Raw genomic sequence first — 17,437 nt, 5'->3', positions numbered from 1 at the left:
TAAAAAAAAAAAAAAAAATTAACTCTCTTGATGACAAGAGCCTTAACGTAAGAGCATATGAACTCATTTATGGTACAAAAAATAGAAAATAAAGTCTCAGAGAGTTAAAGAGTTAATAAAAAAAAAACATTTGGAAAATTACAGCAGACAAAGAAGATAAAGGAAATATGTTGCAACAGAATTTAAAAATTAATATTAATCGAGAATGTTATGTCTTGAATGTTGTCTGGTGCTTTCCTATAGACATTATCTAAGTATTCTTTGCTATTTGAGTGAATTAAAGGGTCTTTTTCTCACTGGATCAGAACACACATCCATCGTTGAAACAGTATTATCTTTACTCAAAAAAAAGATTACAAAATATTACACAAAAGTTGTGTTCCGAAAAGCAAGAAGCACTTAGTACCTCAGTGCAAAATCAGAGCACCTGATGGTGCTTTAGGTAAAAGCTCTACAATAATACAGAGAAAACCAACAGTCAGACACCCCCCTATGACCAAGCACTTGGTGACAGTAGGATAAAATGAAGGAAAACTTGAATTCACTTTACACTTTACAGCAGGAACAGCCATAACAACCGATATGGAAAAAAAAAAAAGTCTCAGCGCAATAATAAACAATAATAATAATAACAAAAAACAAATTTCAGTGATTGCTTTCAGACATGCCCACCCAAAGGAGAAAGAGATTATTCACTTGGCATTTGATGTGCATTAAAGTGGACGTAAAACACTACATAGCCTAATTTACACCACGGAGCCTTCTCCCCCCAAAATGTCACAAATTTAATACTTTCTGTGAGGCTGTGATTTAAAATACAGTTTTTAGAGCATGGGCAGTGCCATCTTGTTAGAAAACAGAATATGACATTACTAGGTTGGCTGGTTGCTGATAGTAGTCCTACATTAGTCCAATAACTATGTTGTTGACTGCCCTGTAGACATCATTTGGGTTGAGATCTGGATTTTGAACACTGTAGTACTTTTGTGTTTCAGGTATTCTTTTGTTGATTTGTTGTAGCTCTTCTGAACTTCAGGATCATTGGAAGAAACTTAAATTTTAGTCAGTGCTGTCTGACTCTTTCCTACCACTACAAGACTGCCGTGTTTCAACCCTGAGCTTTAATCTAATGAGCGATCAGTGGAGTGAGTCATCTGGCCGTCTATGTCATCTGCCAGGCCTCTTTTATAAATTCTTATCAGACTCTGTCTAAATCCCTCACTGACTTTTAGCCCCATGCAGAAGTATAACAGTGGGTTCACACAGCTGTTGAAGTAGGCTATACCCTTTGCTACAGGGAACCAGATTTTGAACAGAGCGTATTTACTGTCCACCATCTTCACCAGTAAGAGGCAGTGGTAAGGCGCCCAGCACAGGAAGAAGGCAATCACCAAACATGCTAGTATACGTAGAGGGCGGGTCTTCCCTGACAGGCGGGTGCGTCGGATTCCCACAGCGGCCAAGATATAACAGACCAGAATCACCATAAAGGGAATTATGAAGCCGCACAGGAAGCGGATGGAGTAGAGAGCAGCTCTGGTGCTGTTGTACCCTTCTGCGTTCTCTTTTGGATGAAGAGAGCACATACTCAGGTTCTTCTTGCCCAGATAGACTTGGCGATGGATGAAGTAAGGAATGCTGAAGAGGATCGCTGCTATCCAGATACAGACTGCCACCACCCTCGCTGCCCACAGGGTGCGACGACGCTTTGTGAGGACAGGTTGACAGACACAAAGCACTCGATCCAGACTGATCACAGCCAGCAAAAAGACAGAGCAGAACATGTTGGTGTATTTGAAGAAGGCATCGAACTTGCAGACGAAGAGGCCGAAAGGCCAGTGCTCAAAGAAGAGCTTCTTAGTGAGAGAAAAAACTCGTGTGAAGCAGAAGATCAGGTCTGCTATCGCCAGATTCACCAGCCACACGTTGGTGACCTTTGGCTGTGGATGAAGAAGAAAATAAAACACGATGGAAAAGTGAAGAAAGGAAAAACAAAAATGAAAGATAATATTTACGTGAAACAGTAACCAGAATGGGATTTTATCAGCTATTATGAGGTCCTATTTATATAAATGTTGCTACTAAACATAATCCTCTACCTTATTTCAGGCTCAGTCGTCTTAAACTAGTCCAAACGCTAAACAAGTGCCTTTTGTACATAAACTTAACTTAACTTGATAAACTTAATCACATCGCTCTTGAAATAGAAACATCATAACAGAAATTAAGTTCAAAACAGTCTTCTAATTTATGTGTCACACTTCAGAGTGTGGGGAGTTTTGTTGGTATTTCACCTTGGAAACACCATCCATTACTAATTCTGTTCATCTGTGTGAAATGAATGTGGTGATAACCTCATCCCAGTAGGTGAAAGAGGTTTATATTTATATGCATTGCTCACTCAACACACACACCATAGCTATCACATCCCAGGCAGATGTTGTGAAACCACCTACACCTATCTCCTACACCAGTAAAGGTCACAGTTTCTTAACCCCAAGTTTATTTACTGTCTTTACAGTAGAAAATAAATATGACCCCACAGACTTCACTAAACAGATTACTAACAAACTCAGAAGGTATTTGAAAGGTATTATCCACTGAAGTATTCACCTTAAATTTGAATCCAGCCACCCAGATGACCACAGAGTTTCCTGTGATGCCGAGCACAACAGTCAGTGCATAGAGAATGATACTGACATTGTCCATAATGGCACTGATGCCCACCATAGTTTCCTGGTCATCTTTAGAAGGCTTGACTGTGTTGGTGGGCAGAGAGTCATTGGGAAACATGGCGGGGCTGAGAAAGAGAGAACAGGAAAACTGACAAAATGTTACTCATCCATGTATTTCCTCAACTAACTGACAGAGAGGAAGAAACGATAATATTACTTTACTTGACTTAATTCTTGGACTCTGCTAGAGTAGCTGTGCATGATTCACAGTTTTTAAAAAGTCCCTGTTCATGATGATAGTTGCCCACTTCCTTGGGTTCATCCTCGGTGTGGAATAAGTACATTTACCTTTTAGCTACCTTTCCTCTGATTGGCTGGTCCACACAAAAAGGTTTGGACAAGTGGGTGGGACTAAAGTACTTATATTCAGAGCTGCATGCATGAGGTGAACACATTTACATCCGGTCTCACTGATATCATACAAATACAAGAATGGAGAAGCTGTCTGAAATAGAGTCAGACAGCTTATCCTATTCTTACAACTTGATCTCTATTGTCAACATACAGAAAGTACTATTTAACAATTTAAACAGTCGGAAGCTTGTTAAAACAATTTCATATTGTGTTTGACATTTGTCAGTTTTTAGTGTCTTCCTTTTTTAGAGTAAGCTGTTCACTTCCTGTAATTTTCTTATGCATCGTTTTCTTTGTGACTTTCTTGCCGCAGATAATTTATCCAATTCACAAGGTTTAAAAGAAAGGTACAATTGGATATCATCTGCATACAGATGATAGGAAATGATAATAAGGCCTAATGGAAGGACATATAATGAGACAGACCAGAATGACTGCAGATTTACATTTTTTATTTTAAAAAAAGGATATATGTGGACTCCTGTTGACTTTGGTATATATTCAACATTCAGTAGAAATGGTTGAATAGCTTAGTTAACTTTAAATATGTATTAGCTAACTTCCATTATATGGAAAAAGGGGATTCAAAGAAAGCTTGTAGAATTTCCATCTTCACTTTTTTAGCACAGACAACTAAAAATGGCCTGTCTATTTCAGAAGCTTTTCATATCTGCAGTAATGCAGTGGGTTTACATCACTGCATCTGATGCTTTGCATTGCACGTGGTGATGTAGAATTTGGATGGCGCAGTTCGACCTTGGAAACACTTTCCACACTATCACAGTAGCAGGCAGGAATTCACTCCTTAGAGTGACACATTCTCTAACAATTGTTTGTAGATGCAGTCTGGAAGCCTTGGTGCTTGATTATATACACCTGTGGCCCTGAATGTCATTGGCACACTTAATTCAACGATTTAGATGGTTGAGTGAATACTTTTTGCAATATAGTGTATATAAGATCCTGCATATCATCCTACTTTGGACTTCTGGCCTCTTCTTTAAGGTTAAATAAATCAATTTTACAGAAATTGCCTTACCAACTTGGTAACATTATTCCTAAGACTCTACTCAAGAATCACCAGATGTGGGGTCCTTAATATGACCATGAAATGCTTTCAGGAGAAAGGTTTTACACTCTGAGGAAACAAAGGTTGAGCTATATAAAAGGAAAAAAGAAGAAAAGGAAAAAAAAAAAAAAAAAAAAGGTTAAATAAAGTCCAACTTTATTAACTATGTTTAAGAAATAAAACTGTTATATGGGGATTTTAAATATCACATCATAGGTTCCTTTAGAATATTTTGTTACTTTTGACCTCTGATTTCAATTTTACATTTCACATCTGCTTTTCATTCAAGCTAATCCCAAAATTCATCGTTTTTACTGCACTGCAAACTCCTTGATGTGCGTTTAAAAAGAAGAAAACGAAACACAGTATAATACTATTCCCCTCAAAGTACACACTGCCTTTGAGCTTGCTTCAGGAAAGGTATCTGAGTCAAAACTCAAAACATTGGATAAACTAACCCATGACCATGAAACCTTAATTCTATCATTAATGATGAAGAGTATATAAAGATAAAAGATCATAACTTCATGAGATTAGATAAAGATATATATTCATTATACATGGATTTATGATTTTGAGCACATTAAACCATCAAACAAAGCTACAGGAAACTGTCTCAAGATGTTAACAAAACGTGATATAAAACAAGGTATGTTCAGGAAAGTGTTATGCCAAGAACTGAAAATTATTAGTCTTACCAGTGGAAACAAAAACAGCAGCTCTTCAAAAGAAAAGATCCGAGATAATGAGCACAAAGGTGGTTTCTGCTGTTCAGAGATGTAAAGCTGCAGCAGTCAAAGGAGAAATAAATATGGCACTGCAGGGACTGCACAGTTTTCTTCAACCACACACAGGAAAGGGAAGAAGAAAACCACCACTGTATTGTGGTTCTATGTTCAGCCACTCAAATTAAACCTTACATTCACATCTGTCCACCAAACATGACTCTGCAGATTACGTCTTTGACCCTTAGAAGAAAAAAGACATATGGCCTTGTGTTGTTTTTGGTATGTATTCAACATTCATTAGAATTTGTTGCATAGATTAGCTAAATTTAGATAACCAGTTACTCGTTTCCATTATATGGAGGAAAAGGGTTTCAAAGAAAGCTTGTGGAATTCCCCTCTTCTCTTTTCTAACACAGAAAGGTGCAACTAAAAATGGTCTGTCTATTTCAGAGGTTTGGTTATACTTGCACTAATGCAGTGCACGTTTGGGGAACTACTCGTTTGTTGCTAAAAATATTCCTCTGTGTGTGTTTGGTTGATGATTAATGGTTGATCAGCAGCTAAAGAAAGCAAATGACACCACTTACCCAATTCAGAGTTGTGGGAAGCTGCAGCCTGTCCCCACTGCGATAGGACGAGAGGCAGGGTACACCCTGGACAGGTGGCTGGTCTGTTGTGGAGCTAATTACAATCATTTGCACCAGTATTCATTGCTATAGGCAATTTAGAATCACCATGAGCTTTGGGAGAAAGACAGAATATACAGTCACAGGGACAATGTGGAAACTCCACACAGGAAAAACCTGAATTTGAACCTTGGACCTTCTTGCTGTGATTTAAGAATGACCAACAACCACACCGCTCTAGTGCAACTTAATGATTTGCTGTTTGAAAATTAACAAAAAGAAACTCTAATTCTTACAACTTGATCTCTATTGTCAACATACAGAAAGTACTGTTTAACAATTTAAAATATCATATGATATTTGATCTCTGACCTCTCCTTTAAGGTCAGTAGAATGATTTGATGGCTAAAGTGATAATGATCCTATACGAAGCTATTTAAATCAGTTTCTTACTGCCATTGTTGTATTAAACAAATGTGCATATAGGGAAAGATACACTATATCATTCATCTGCCTTCAAACAAATAAAATATTTTGACCAGAAGCATATTTTGTGAGGTCAGAACAGTGAGGTCAGGTCAGTGATCTGTTGGGTTGAGTCTGGACTCAGTTATGTCTTCCACACCAGACCTTGCTTAGTGCACAGTTGGAACAGGAAAAAGTCATCCCCAAACACTTCCCAGAAGTAGAATTATTTTTTCTAAGTGTGGTAGGACTTGACTTAAGTGGTCAAAGAAGTGCAGGAGACTGATGCTGTCCAGTGTAGCAAGTGATTTATTCACCATTTTGTGACCCAAACAATATTTACAAAGAAACAAATAAGAAACTCAACTCTATAATAACCTCAGTTCAAATAAACATAACTGAATTTAAATCAACAGAAATTAAGGTCAAACTGCACACAGCTACACTGACCTGAACCTTTTTTTTTTTTTTTTTTTTGTCCTTGAAACACCTGAGTTCTTCTGCCTAAATAGTCCACTTAACCAAACAATTTCTCCTCTGGACTATTCCATTCAGTAGGTAGGTAAGATGAACATGATTATATTCAAACCTCTACTACTCCTCTTTACTGGCAACATAAACTCTGTGGTGTAATCAATACATATTACAACAATGAATCTATTTCTTCATAAACCCTCTAAAATCAACTTTATTAAATTATGAGAGTTCTTCCCCTTCTGCACTTGGTCTCTTCCTGTGACCTCAGATGAACCCAGAAGCTATAAAGCAGGAAGTAAAACTAAAGTTTCTCCTTTTGTTTCTGGAAGACAGGTAGGTAAGGTAAGTTCTAAACAATACAAATTAACAGTTGAAATAAAGAACATGTTAACTTAACAAACTTGTAGAGATTGATTTAAACCAAGATGTTATATTATATAATCTGTAAAAGTGCAAAACATAAACAAACCCGGGATAGTAGATGTTTGCCTATTGCAGATTACATGTGAAATATGGTTAAATCAAAACAAGAATGTTAACTAAGAATATAGACAAATGGTCTTCTCACCCACTTTGTCACACTAAGCAATTAATTGATTACGGAGAGAAGAAATGAATTTACTGGTTAACCGCTCACTGACAAGTGCAGTTCATTAGGTTTTCTAGGTTTACAGTGTTTTAGGAGGGTTTGTGGTTACAGTGTTATGTTTAACTTATGTGGTTAGCACATCTCAGATCAGTTTCACTTGAATATCTTCTGATCTGCCTGCACTTCTCTGCCTGTGGGGGCATGTCAGTAATAAATAACAGAATAAAAGAATGTTAACAATTTGGGGCATTTCAGAAAATCTAAATACCTGAAATACAATGAAGTGGAAACACTGCTTTGAAACTTTTTCCTGTGATTTTTACTGTTTAAAAGTGAAGAAATCTCTGTGTGCAGGCTTATGTGGTCTCTGGATTGAGACTCTCAGACAGTTCAGAGAGGTTGTTAGGAGCTGTAAAATGCAAAACACACTGTTAGTCCTCTGATCCTGGACTGGATTTTATGTACAAAATAACCGAAAACAGTTGGTACTGTATGAATATAGTTTTTCTTCAGACACCTCAGAGCAAAGAAAAGAACTGAGTCTTGTATTATCACTTCCTTCCTGTTTTAGTGAACTGCTAGCTTCAGTTTTCCAGTCTTTTTAAAAACATCAGCTCACCTCCTTTAGTGCTCTCACATTTCTTCTTTTTGTAAACAACAAATCCAACTGCAGCAACGAGCATGAGAGGAACAAGAACAACCACAACAGCAGTGATGGGGATCTTCGTGTCAGCACGCCTTTCTGCTCAGTAAAACATGAGCAAAACATAAATAGATCATATTTTATATACAGTACATCCTTCCTCCTATGACACAGAGTATTTATGCAATACTGTAATCTCTATGGTGCTACATATATGTGAGTATGTGTGTCTGTAAAAGTATATGTATATAATATATATGTGCAAGTATATAGTATTTACTGCATACTTCAAAGCAGGTCTGAAAAATGCTAATAATAGTTGTATAATTATAATATATAACAGTAATGTGAAATTGGAAAAAGAGTTAAATTCTCCCATCATCTGCCCAGGGATTTGTAAAAGGCACTTTTTGCTAAATAAATGTAAATTTCAGGTTCGTTATCCACATATTTGGTGCTGCCTCTTTTGATCTATGAAGCCAGTGAAATGGCACAAATCTGAGTGTATAATAGCTAAGGGAGGGTGGCAGTTTTTTTTTTCTTTGTATCTTATTAGGCCATCCCTGACTAACTTTTCCTCCAGTCAATAAACGGTAATGATATTTTTTACTATTCTGAGAGCACAAAAACATCAGAGCACTGTGTTTCTCACTTTCATCATTGCTAATTTTATTTTACCCCAATTGGTCCTGATCGTTGATTTATTCAACTTGGTGATGATGTTGTCCTCCACACCAGAGAACTGGAACACACAGCTGTAGCTTGTCCAGTCTTCAGATGGCACTGATGAAGCGTTCATCTTAACACTTAACTGGAAGGTCCCGTCATGGTTGTGGAGAATCTCACCTTTCTCCACATGGTCTTGGATCTCCACTCCATCCTTCCTCCAGAACATCATGGCTGTATTAGGATAGAAACCTGTAGCGTGGCAGGTGACTAGAGCGAAGGGAGTCTTCTGGAGGGGAACCACTGCAGAGAAAGATGTATTTAAAAAAGACTTAATACATCTTTGTAAATGAATAATGCTCCACAATTTGATTTGAAGTTTGTGAATCTTATAACTCAAGGAGGAAGCCACTTAGGATTTTGAAATTCATACCATAGTTGCACTTCCTAAAAATAATTTATTAAGGGAAAAAAGATCAATCGTGTTAAATCATGAATTACCTATGTGATATCTATCAGTTTTGAAAGCTTTAAAAAGCCTCTTTTGTCCCTTGTTCCCCGGGTCCTAGACATGTCTTTGTGTTTTGCCTCCCATTTCTGTTTCCATGTTCCCATGTCTGTTCCTCCTCCCCGGGTCCCGTGCATCTAGTCTGCATCTTAGTTTGTTTCCCATTTTATTTTGACAGTCTCGTGTCCCATATTCATTTTGTTCAGTTTTGCTTCCTCCTGTGTCATGTCTATTCATCCTGGTGTGTTTCCACTTCCCTCGTCACCCTCGTCATCTATGTGTATAGATTGTGTGAGTTTCCCTGTGTTCATCGTCAGATCATCTGCAATCCTTCCCTGTGTCTCCATGCTCCCTTGCACTCCAGGTTTCTGATTGTTTAACTTTCCCAGTTTAGGTTTTCATGTTTTTTAGCACCCAAAATAAAGGGTGAACATTTTGTTAAAAGGTCTAGTTACTCTTTTAGTGTCTGCATTTGGGTCCTTATAAGCCACACGGTCTGCAGCCTCAGACCGTGACAGGTGGTTATGAAAGAAAAGAACCCAGAACAACATCTAAAGAACTGCAGGCCTCTCTTGCTTCAGTTAATGTCAGTTTTCATGATTTAACAATAACAAACAAAAAATGGCATCCACTCAAAAGTCCCAAGGCAAAAGCCACTCGTTAAAATCAGCCTAAATGTTTTGCCATTTTCTCTTTAAAAAAACAACTGTATTGTAATGAAGATAATCCAACATAAAATGAACATTACTACATCCATTTGAAGACGATGTGATTCTACCTGTTCTCTGCAGGAAGACGTTCCCACTGTCCACATACATCTTCAGCTACGTTGGACACATCTGAGTGAGAAAGTTTTCATTGTGTTTGAGTACAGACCTGTCAGTGTCCCAGGTCTGTTTGGTAATGAGAGCTTCTGGGTTCAATGCAATCCATGTCAGTGTCTTCACATCAAATTCAAGAAAATCCTCTCCATTCCATCCATACTTTATCACACCTGTCACCTCACCAGTGTTTTCATCCCATCCACAGCCACTTATTATCTGTAAAATCTGGACACCTGAAGAAAGACAGAGAAACAAAAATTGCACTGAACTATCTGAATATTCTACATTATGTGGCACATGAAAAAGGAAACTGGGTCAACCCAGGACTGATCTGACAGACATCCTGCATATGAACTCTAAGACGAAGAATGTAAAGTTAATAGTATTCAAGACATTCTTTTAATACACATATAAATTCAGCAAATCTATTATTTTGTCATGTTTTTAAATCATATTGACATTGTAAGGGTTGATGACTTAAGACTTTAAATATTTAACAATTTAATGATTAACAAAATTATTTTCCATACATCAACTTTATTGAGGTATATTTATAATGATTTATAATGATGCAATATAATGATGCAATACCAAATTCTATGTGCAATAACCCATCTGTATATACATAACACTATTTATTACATATTACTTTTTTTTTTTAAAACCAGCTTGTATATTTGTACATTTTATATATATTTTTTTTCCCTCTGTTAATACTGTCCATGTGTGTATAGTGCTGCAGAACTGTGCCCCCACCCCCATTCTATTCTATTCTATTTAATCTAAAGAATAACCTTTAATACTGCACCTCCACTTTGGTTGAACTGCTGCTTCAAACTAGAAATCTGGGTTCTGAAGAAGCTTGGCAGACTCAGAAAACACTGCTGAGTGAACATCTCCAACATCTGAGCCTTTTTATCAAATATTTTCTTCATCCTGTCTTGGTTCCAGTGTCTTGCTGTTTCTGTCACAGTATACTGTCTGAATGCCATCGATCACTATAACACCCATAAACTCTGAGATATTTGAGTCTTCATAGGATCCAGTGAAGAAACTATTTAGTGAGTGTTTTGCTGTGGAAAGAATATATCTCATATTAGTAAATATTTGAATAAAACATAATATTATCAGAAATGTTTCCTTTAGTATAATTCAGCAGATTCTTACAAAACCTTAATTACAAGAGATCCAACTCTGTGAGTGTGATCAATTAAAAATAGCCTTATAAGAGAGAATCTTAATCTTATTTATATTTTGACAAATACATGGTGAAAAAAACTGGGTCCGACTAAAATGTGGAGTAACAGCTCTACTCTGAGCCCCTCCCAAACTCCCAAGCTCTATTTCTAAGGCTGAGCACAACCAATCTTTCAAGAGACGTCATTTCCACTGCTTGTATTGGTGATCTCATTCTTTTGGTCACTATACCTAGAACTGTCCATGGGTGAAGGTAGTAACATAGATCGACCAGTTAATTAATAGCTTCACTTTCATGCTCAGGTCTCTCTTCTCCACAATAAATCTTCGTGTCTGTTGCCGTTTGACAGTGTCTCTTCATTCTTGAAAAAGACAGTGAGGCACTTGAATTCCTTCACTTTGAGCAGTAACTAGTTCTAGTTGAGTGGACATCTTTTTGCAAATTTAGACCATGGTCTGAGACTTTGAGGTACCACTTCTTATCGCAGCTATACTTCACATTTGACTGCAAGCCATGCCAGTGTGAGTTGCAGGTCATCGCTCGATGAAACCAACTAAACCACATCGTCTCCAAAAAGCAAAGACAAGATTCTGAGGCCAATCATCCAGACACGCTCTGTTTCTTTGGTTATACCTATAATTTTTTTTTGCCCAGATTCCAGATTCTTTCTCCAGGTATCAGACTCATCAATCAGTTTTGGACAGGTGGTAATGCTTTTCTTCTTGTGCCAACAATAACAACATATTCATTTTACAAAAAACTTGTATGTTTTCTTCACATAAGTGTTGTGAAATTTCTCATACATATGTTATAGAAGCTTGTTTGATTTAAGATGGACTAACACATACTTCTTCTTTTTACAGCCATTTTTTTTCCAATAAAAAGATTGCAAAAGAAGATGAACTATTTGGACTTGTGAATATGTAAACTGGAAATAATACAGAGATTAAATATGTGTCAGCAACTGAAAAACAAATTTAGAAAAATAATTTAAAAACATATTCAGTTGTTAGAAAACTTTGTCAGTGTGCATCTGATATAAAACCTAGAACATTTATAACTTTGCAGATTTTTTGATGTAAATATGTCAAAATATTGTCTGGTGCTAAAGTCCAGAGCACATCATATTACACCAAATTTGACACACCTCACATGATGCAATACCTCATCTCTGTAAATCAGTAATCGATAAAGATATATTGATAATGGAACTGTAACTGCTAAATTCATATCAATTGCCATCCCAAATCCTTATACAACCTCTCCAAGAGCTTGGTCCGCATAGCTGGCAATAAGTCAGACTTGTAAACTTGGTGTGTATTGTATTGTATTGTACCCTGCCAGGGCTTCCCTTTGTCACTGATTCTGTTCATAATTTTTATGCATAGAATTTCTAGGCTTAGCCAAGAAGATTAAGGCTCTTGGACAGTCTCAGAATCTTATCTCTGCCTCAGATGATTTGGTTGTTTTGGCTTCATCAGGCAGTGGCCTCGAGCTGGCACTGGAGAAGTTTGCAGCTGAGTGTGAAACGACAAGAATGAGAACTGGCACCTCCTAGTCTGAGGCTAAGGTCCTCAGCTGTCCTCACCCTTAGAGATAGGGTGAGGTGTTCGGCCATCGGGAAGGGGCTCAGAGTACAGCTGCAGCTCATCCACATCGAAAGGAACCAGACTATTGTGTTATACTGTTGCTTCAGATTTTCGGTGTCTGTGTTACGCCCCTAGTCTAGGCGTGTAGGGACGCACATAAGGTTGGAGGAGAGAGACAAATCCCCGCCCTGGTTCCCAAGCCAAACATCCAAACCAGTTGTGAGTAAAAAAAAAGGTGATTTTATTTAAGGACAAGAAGCATAGCTCCAGGGTGAGCCCAGGCCAAAATAATAAACAAAACCAACTAAGTCCCACCAGAAAAGACTAACTAAACCCTAGGAAATAAATAGAACAAACAAATGACAGGGCTATCCCTCGCTCCCTGACCCAGAAAACAGGAGAAAACGATTCCAAAAGAAAAGGCAGCTCACCCCTTCCGCTTCAGCCCACGAGTGCCTAAGCTCTCAGCTAATGCACTAGGAGCGGCTTTCACAATTCACACTCACACAAATACACAATATAAGCACAGGCTGGGAAAACCAGGGTCAGGACCGCGACGGCTGTCAGGCTACTCGCTCGTTCCGCTCGTTCCACTCTCTCTCTCTTCCTCGGAGCTGTCAGAGCGGCTTTTTGAAGGTGGTCAACCACTCCATGGTCCAATCAGTCGCTCACGACTCCTCATTAGGGGAGGGACCTGGAAAAAGTCTTAAGCACAGTACAGAAAACACAGACAGAAAACAGCCCACACAGTCCTCATGGCCACAGCCGTAACAGTCTGCAACCACATTAGGCAGTTTAGATTAAAAAAAAATTAGCTAGAAAACCAATGTCATTTCCTGTGCTGAGAATGATCACTTCAATTATGGTACCGCTGAAAGTGGCCGTCAGCCAGACGCATCTCCTGGAGCAAGTGGTGAAACTCACCAAACTGCTCACACTCGTGGAGGACCTGATGGACCCAGGTACGGTCAGGACGTCCTTTACGCCGCTGCTCTGCTCTCCACAGTAAATAGAGAAGGGAGACTCTCTCTTCAAACGCTAGATCGACAGCTGCCATCTTGCAAACATACCGTCTGGCACTACTTCCTCCCACATTTCTGGTTCACGCACGTGAAAATTGCATATTTTAAAGTGCGACCAGTTCGCTTTGAATGCGCTTCAAGATGCGAATGTGCAAGCGACCAGCTAGGGGCGTGTGGCGCTTTTTGGTCGCTTCTATTGCGTCCGGTGTGAACACACCGTTAGTTTCTTTTAAATTGTGAACAATAGATTTCTGGTAAAGAATGAAAAGAAAACAAAATTGTAAAAGCCCTTTCATGCTAACTTAGAAGAAACTTGGAGCCTAAATAATATTTCGGGGCGGGGGGGATTGGTATGAAGGTTATATTTTTCACTTTCTGGAGAAAAATTACTGACACAATTTCGGACCATCTGCTCAAGCCCAACAATAACAAGCATTGCCCTGGTGATTGAGGATCAGATTGTCCTCAATGACGTCTGTAATTTCCCTAATGCAGTTGCACTTTTGCTTGGACTCATCTATGCACTTAACCTGGACTATCTTTTTTTTTTTTTTTTTTTTTTTTTTTTGCCTGTCCCATTTGGTTCTTTAGCCATCAGAATTGTTGTCTGAAGACCAACAAGGATACCCAATGGATTTACTTTGCCAAATGGATCATCGTGGCATTGCCGTATTGGTCCATTTGGTCGATCTTTGTTTTTATTATTTATTATATTTTATTTTCAGATGTTACAGACGGGACAGACATGAGTGAGGGATAGGAAAGGGAGAAAGAAAGAGGAAGGAAAGGAAAAACAGAAGGGGAGAGGGACAGTGAGAAAGGGGGGGAGAAAAAAAATAAAAATCTCCTGGATCACCTGTTGAGAGAAAAATAGAAAACAAGCAAAAAAAACAAAGCAACATACTAAACACAACACCATCGCATTAATCTAGCTAAGTGTAAACAGCAGTAAATACTAAATATTCAATGTTGTTGTGCAGCACGCAGGACAGATGTGCTTCGAAGTAGCGGCCAAGAAAGGTGTAATTTGGGTCTACGAGCAGTGAACACCCGTGTGCATACCTGTGTGGATCAGCGCACTTGTATTCCAAAGGTTTCTCCATGTAACGATCTGCTAGGGAGTGTGGGGGGGCCACAGCCCCGTCCTCCAGGGTGTGAAGCGGGTATGGAGGAGATCAAAACTCCAGACATCCAGAGGCCCCCAGAACACAAGAGACCATGGAAGACCAACAGAGGGGCAGCCGCGCCACTGTTCCAGTAAGAGCTGAGGAGAGTCCCAGATGAGGGTTCACTCAGCAGCCGCGGAGCAGAAGCTAACCTGGACTATCTAAAGGACTTAAGGTACACTTTTGAAGTAATTCAAAAGGTGTTCGTGGGTCTTGGTACTCAGTGCTCTGCCTGGGGTTCATGCTTTAAAGAATAATTTGCTGAAACAGTGGGCAGAAAAGTGTTCATGATAACAAAATCTGTTCTCATGCTGGTTTTTTTTAAGTAACCCAGTGCTATGATTTGACCATGATTTGGTCAATAAAGTCATCTTAAAAGTCACTGCATACACTTCAGTAATTATTTAATTTATTTCTTTTTATATTCATACTAGAAAAAAAGCAATATCTGACTAATATTTCATATTATCTGTTCCATTGATATCGTACAGATAAGAATATTGGTAACAGCATTGTTTGTTTCTGTGGGTATGTTCTTGGTATCTTAGCAGTTCTTGTCATTACCGCTTGATTATAGTACACCTGAACTATCCAGTGCTGGCTCTGCACTTAGGATGTATCATGATTTAATAGTTAGTTAGTTTTTATTTTCATGTGCTATGAAACAAGTGTGTGTTTCACTTTACATGTTTGAACCTTAGGGGTGACACAGCACTTTGTATTGCTAGAAAAACTTTTTAATTGTGGACCCTTTGCTGTCAACTATTTTAATGTTTGATATTGGCAGACCTTAAAGAGATCATAGTTTTGTTTTATGTATGGTAATGTTCAAAGTCTTTGGCCCCTCCACATATCTTTATATTTTGCTGGGCAAATTTGGTTACCAGGAACAGTAATTTCTTGACAAATGTGCAATCATACAGGTGTGGTGAAAAGTTTAGATTCACTCCTTATGGGTATGAGTGTTATGGGAATTTGGGTTTTTAATGATTTAGCTGAACTGTTTTTTGTTTTTTTTACCTGAATGGTATGATTGTACAGTATTGTATCTTTAATGACTTTAAAAAGCAAGAATTGGGTGCACACGTTTTTAATTTACTGAGGAGAACAAACAGCTATATGGCAGCTGTGTCACTGACAACTGACAATCTAAATGTTCTTGCTTAACAATGACTGTAAAAAAATCAACATTGATCAGAAACTTTTATTCCTCATTTATGCAAACAGATTGAAAATTGGAATTATTTCAAATATACAGTTATGTTGTTTAAAAATGTTCAGTATAAATGAGTTTTTAGCTTCAGCCTAAACTGAAAATGTATACACAATCTGAAGACAAATAAAACAAAGCTCAAAATCAAGATCTTTTTTTTATTTTTTGTTTTTTATTATTTCAATTCAATTCAATTTTATTTATATAGCGCCAAATCACAACAAAAGTCGCCTCAAGGCGCTTCAGAGAAAAACCCAACAATCATATGACCCCCTATGAGCAAGCACTTTGGCGACAGTGGGAAGGAAAAACTCCCTTTTAACAGGAAGAAACCTCCGGCAGAACCAGGCTCAGGGAGGGGCGGCCATCTGCTGCGACCGGTTGGTAATTTGTTGGTATTTGTTGGTAATAATTTCATGTGGTCTTTAGTGAACAGTTCCACAAGTTCTTGTTACTCTTCTGGGCTTTTAAATAAAGTGAGTAATCTTCTTTGTAACGCCACTATGTGTCAGGTAAACTTTAGCATACACATGAAAACATCCTAGAGAAGATATTTGGTCTTCTCAATGGGGCCTTACTTTTGAAAATTCTGACAATCATTTTGTCAAGTCTTGGATTTCCATTATTCATTAACCCCAGGACATTGTCAGCACCTCTCCACTTTTCCCGGAGTTCATTGTATACTGTCACAGTGAGATCTTCCATGTTCTCCAAGGAGATTTCAAGATTTTGGGACACAATTTTAGCCCAGATCTTTTCGGTAAGCCTCTGTATAACTTCTTCAGCTGGACGCCATTTCTTCAACCCCTTTATGTTGCTCATTGCGTGCATAACCAGATCTCTGGCAAAGCGTTCCACAAGTTCTCTGTACTCGTCTCGGTTTTTAGATAAAGTGAGTATTCTTTTGGGTAATGCCAGCAGATGTCTGGTGAATGTTGGGACAGTAATATCATCCTCAAGCTCTTCCTTCAGACTTGAAATCAAATCTTTTTCCTTGCACTTATGCGCTTTACAAAGATTGGTGAAAATGGCTTTCGCAATACTGGGCAGCCTCTTTGGACATAGATCCAAATGTTTTCCCTCAATTTCAGGCCAGATTTTCTCAAGCAGACGATAACAGTTGGGAATCCTTGTGGAGTCTTTGTGTTTAGAGGAGACTTTCTCTAAGGCCCGTGAAACTACCAACTGAGTAAGTGCATAAACAAACATTTTTTCTGCAGACACATCATCAGATGCCAGACTGATGACAGAAGAAGAATCAACTTCTGACTCATGTACAGCTGGAATCACAGGCTTTTCCACGGGACAAGCTTCTATTTTGTCCCAGTGTTTTGTATCAGCTGTGGGCTTTTTCTTCATACAGCTTTTCTTTGGTTCTGCTGTGGCTTGGGATTGTGTGTCCACATGCTGAAGACATTTGCCGGCCTCTGTCTTCAGTTCTGCAGTATCTGTTTTTTTATTATCACCGCAGTTGTCTACAGATATTTCTTTCAGGATGCTGTCTTTTCCTCCTTTTGCCTCAGTTTCCTTGCATTTATCAACGTCTGACTCATATGCAGCTGGCA

At 38.4% G+C, this 17,437-nt stretch overlaps 2 protein-coding genes across 6 annotated transcripts; both read right to left on the bottom strand.

Annotated features, from left to right (window-relative positions):
• Window positions 1-322: 322 nt before the first annotated feature.
• LOC309699213 (fMet-Leu-Phe receptor-like) lies at window positions 323-5,647 on the bottom strand. 5 transcript variants are annotated; one of them, XM_082522144.1, is made up of 4 exons: window positions 5,474-5,531; window positions 4,857-5,126; window positions 2,614-2,823; window positions 323-1,940 (listed from the first exon to the last, which is right to left on the bottom strand). In XM_082522144.1, exons 3-4 carry the CDS (start codon window positions 2,791-2,793, stop codon window positions 1,122-1,124), a joined length of 999 nt encoding a protein of 332 aa, XP_082378270.1. In that variant the 5' UTR covers window positions 2,794-2,823; window positions 4,857-5,126; window positions 5,474-5,531; the 3' UTR covers window positions 323-1,121. The 5 variants fall into 5 exon arrangements, with proteins under 5 accessions (XP_082378270.1, XP_082378271.1, XP_082378272.1 ...); XM_082522145.1 differs by having other exon boundaries at window positions 2,614-2,800; XM_082522146.1 differs by lacking the exon at window positions 5,474-5,531 and having other exon boundaries at window positions 4,857-4,943; window positions 5,079-5,088.
• A 666-nt stretch (window positions 5,648-6,313) lies between these two features.
• On the bottom strand, window positions 6,314-15,994 carry LOC309699246 (HLA class I histocompatibility antigen, alpha chain G-like). The gene is made up of 7 exons (XM_082522197.1): window positions 14,812-15,994; window positions 12,978-14,023; window positions 10,493-10,757; window positions 9,639-9,917; window positions 8,365-8,655; window positions 7,663-7,785; window positions 6,314-7,452 (listed from the first exon to the last, which is right to left on the bottom strand). The coding sequence occupies exons 4-7, from the start codon at window positions 9,676-9,678 to the stop codon at window positions 7,400-7,402; spliced, it is 507 nt and encodes a 168-aa protein (XP_082378323.1). The 5' UTR covers window positions 9,679-9,917; window positions 10,493-10,757; window positions 12,978-14,023; window positions 14,812-15,994; the 3' UTR covers window positions 6,314-7,399.
• Window positions 15,995-17,437: the final 1,443 nt, after the last annotated feature.

This window comes from Aulonocara stuartgranti (genome assembly GCF_965226115.1).
Source record: "Aulonocara stuartgranti genome assembly, chromosome: 22".
Lineage (NCBI taxonomy): Eukaryota > Metazoa > Chordata > Actinopteri > Cichliformes > Cichlidae > Aulonocara > Aulonocara stuartgranti.
The sequence above is the reverse complement of the archived record's forward strand: the minus strand, read 5'-3'. Positions and strand labels throughout refer to the sequence as shown.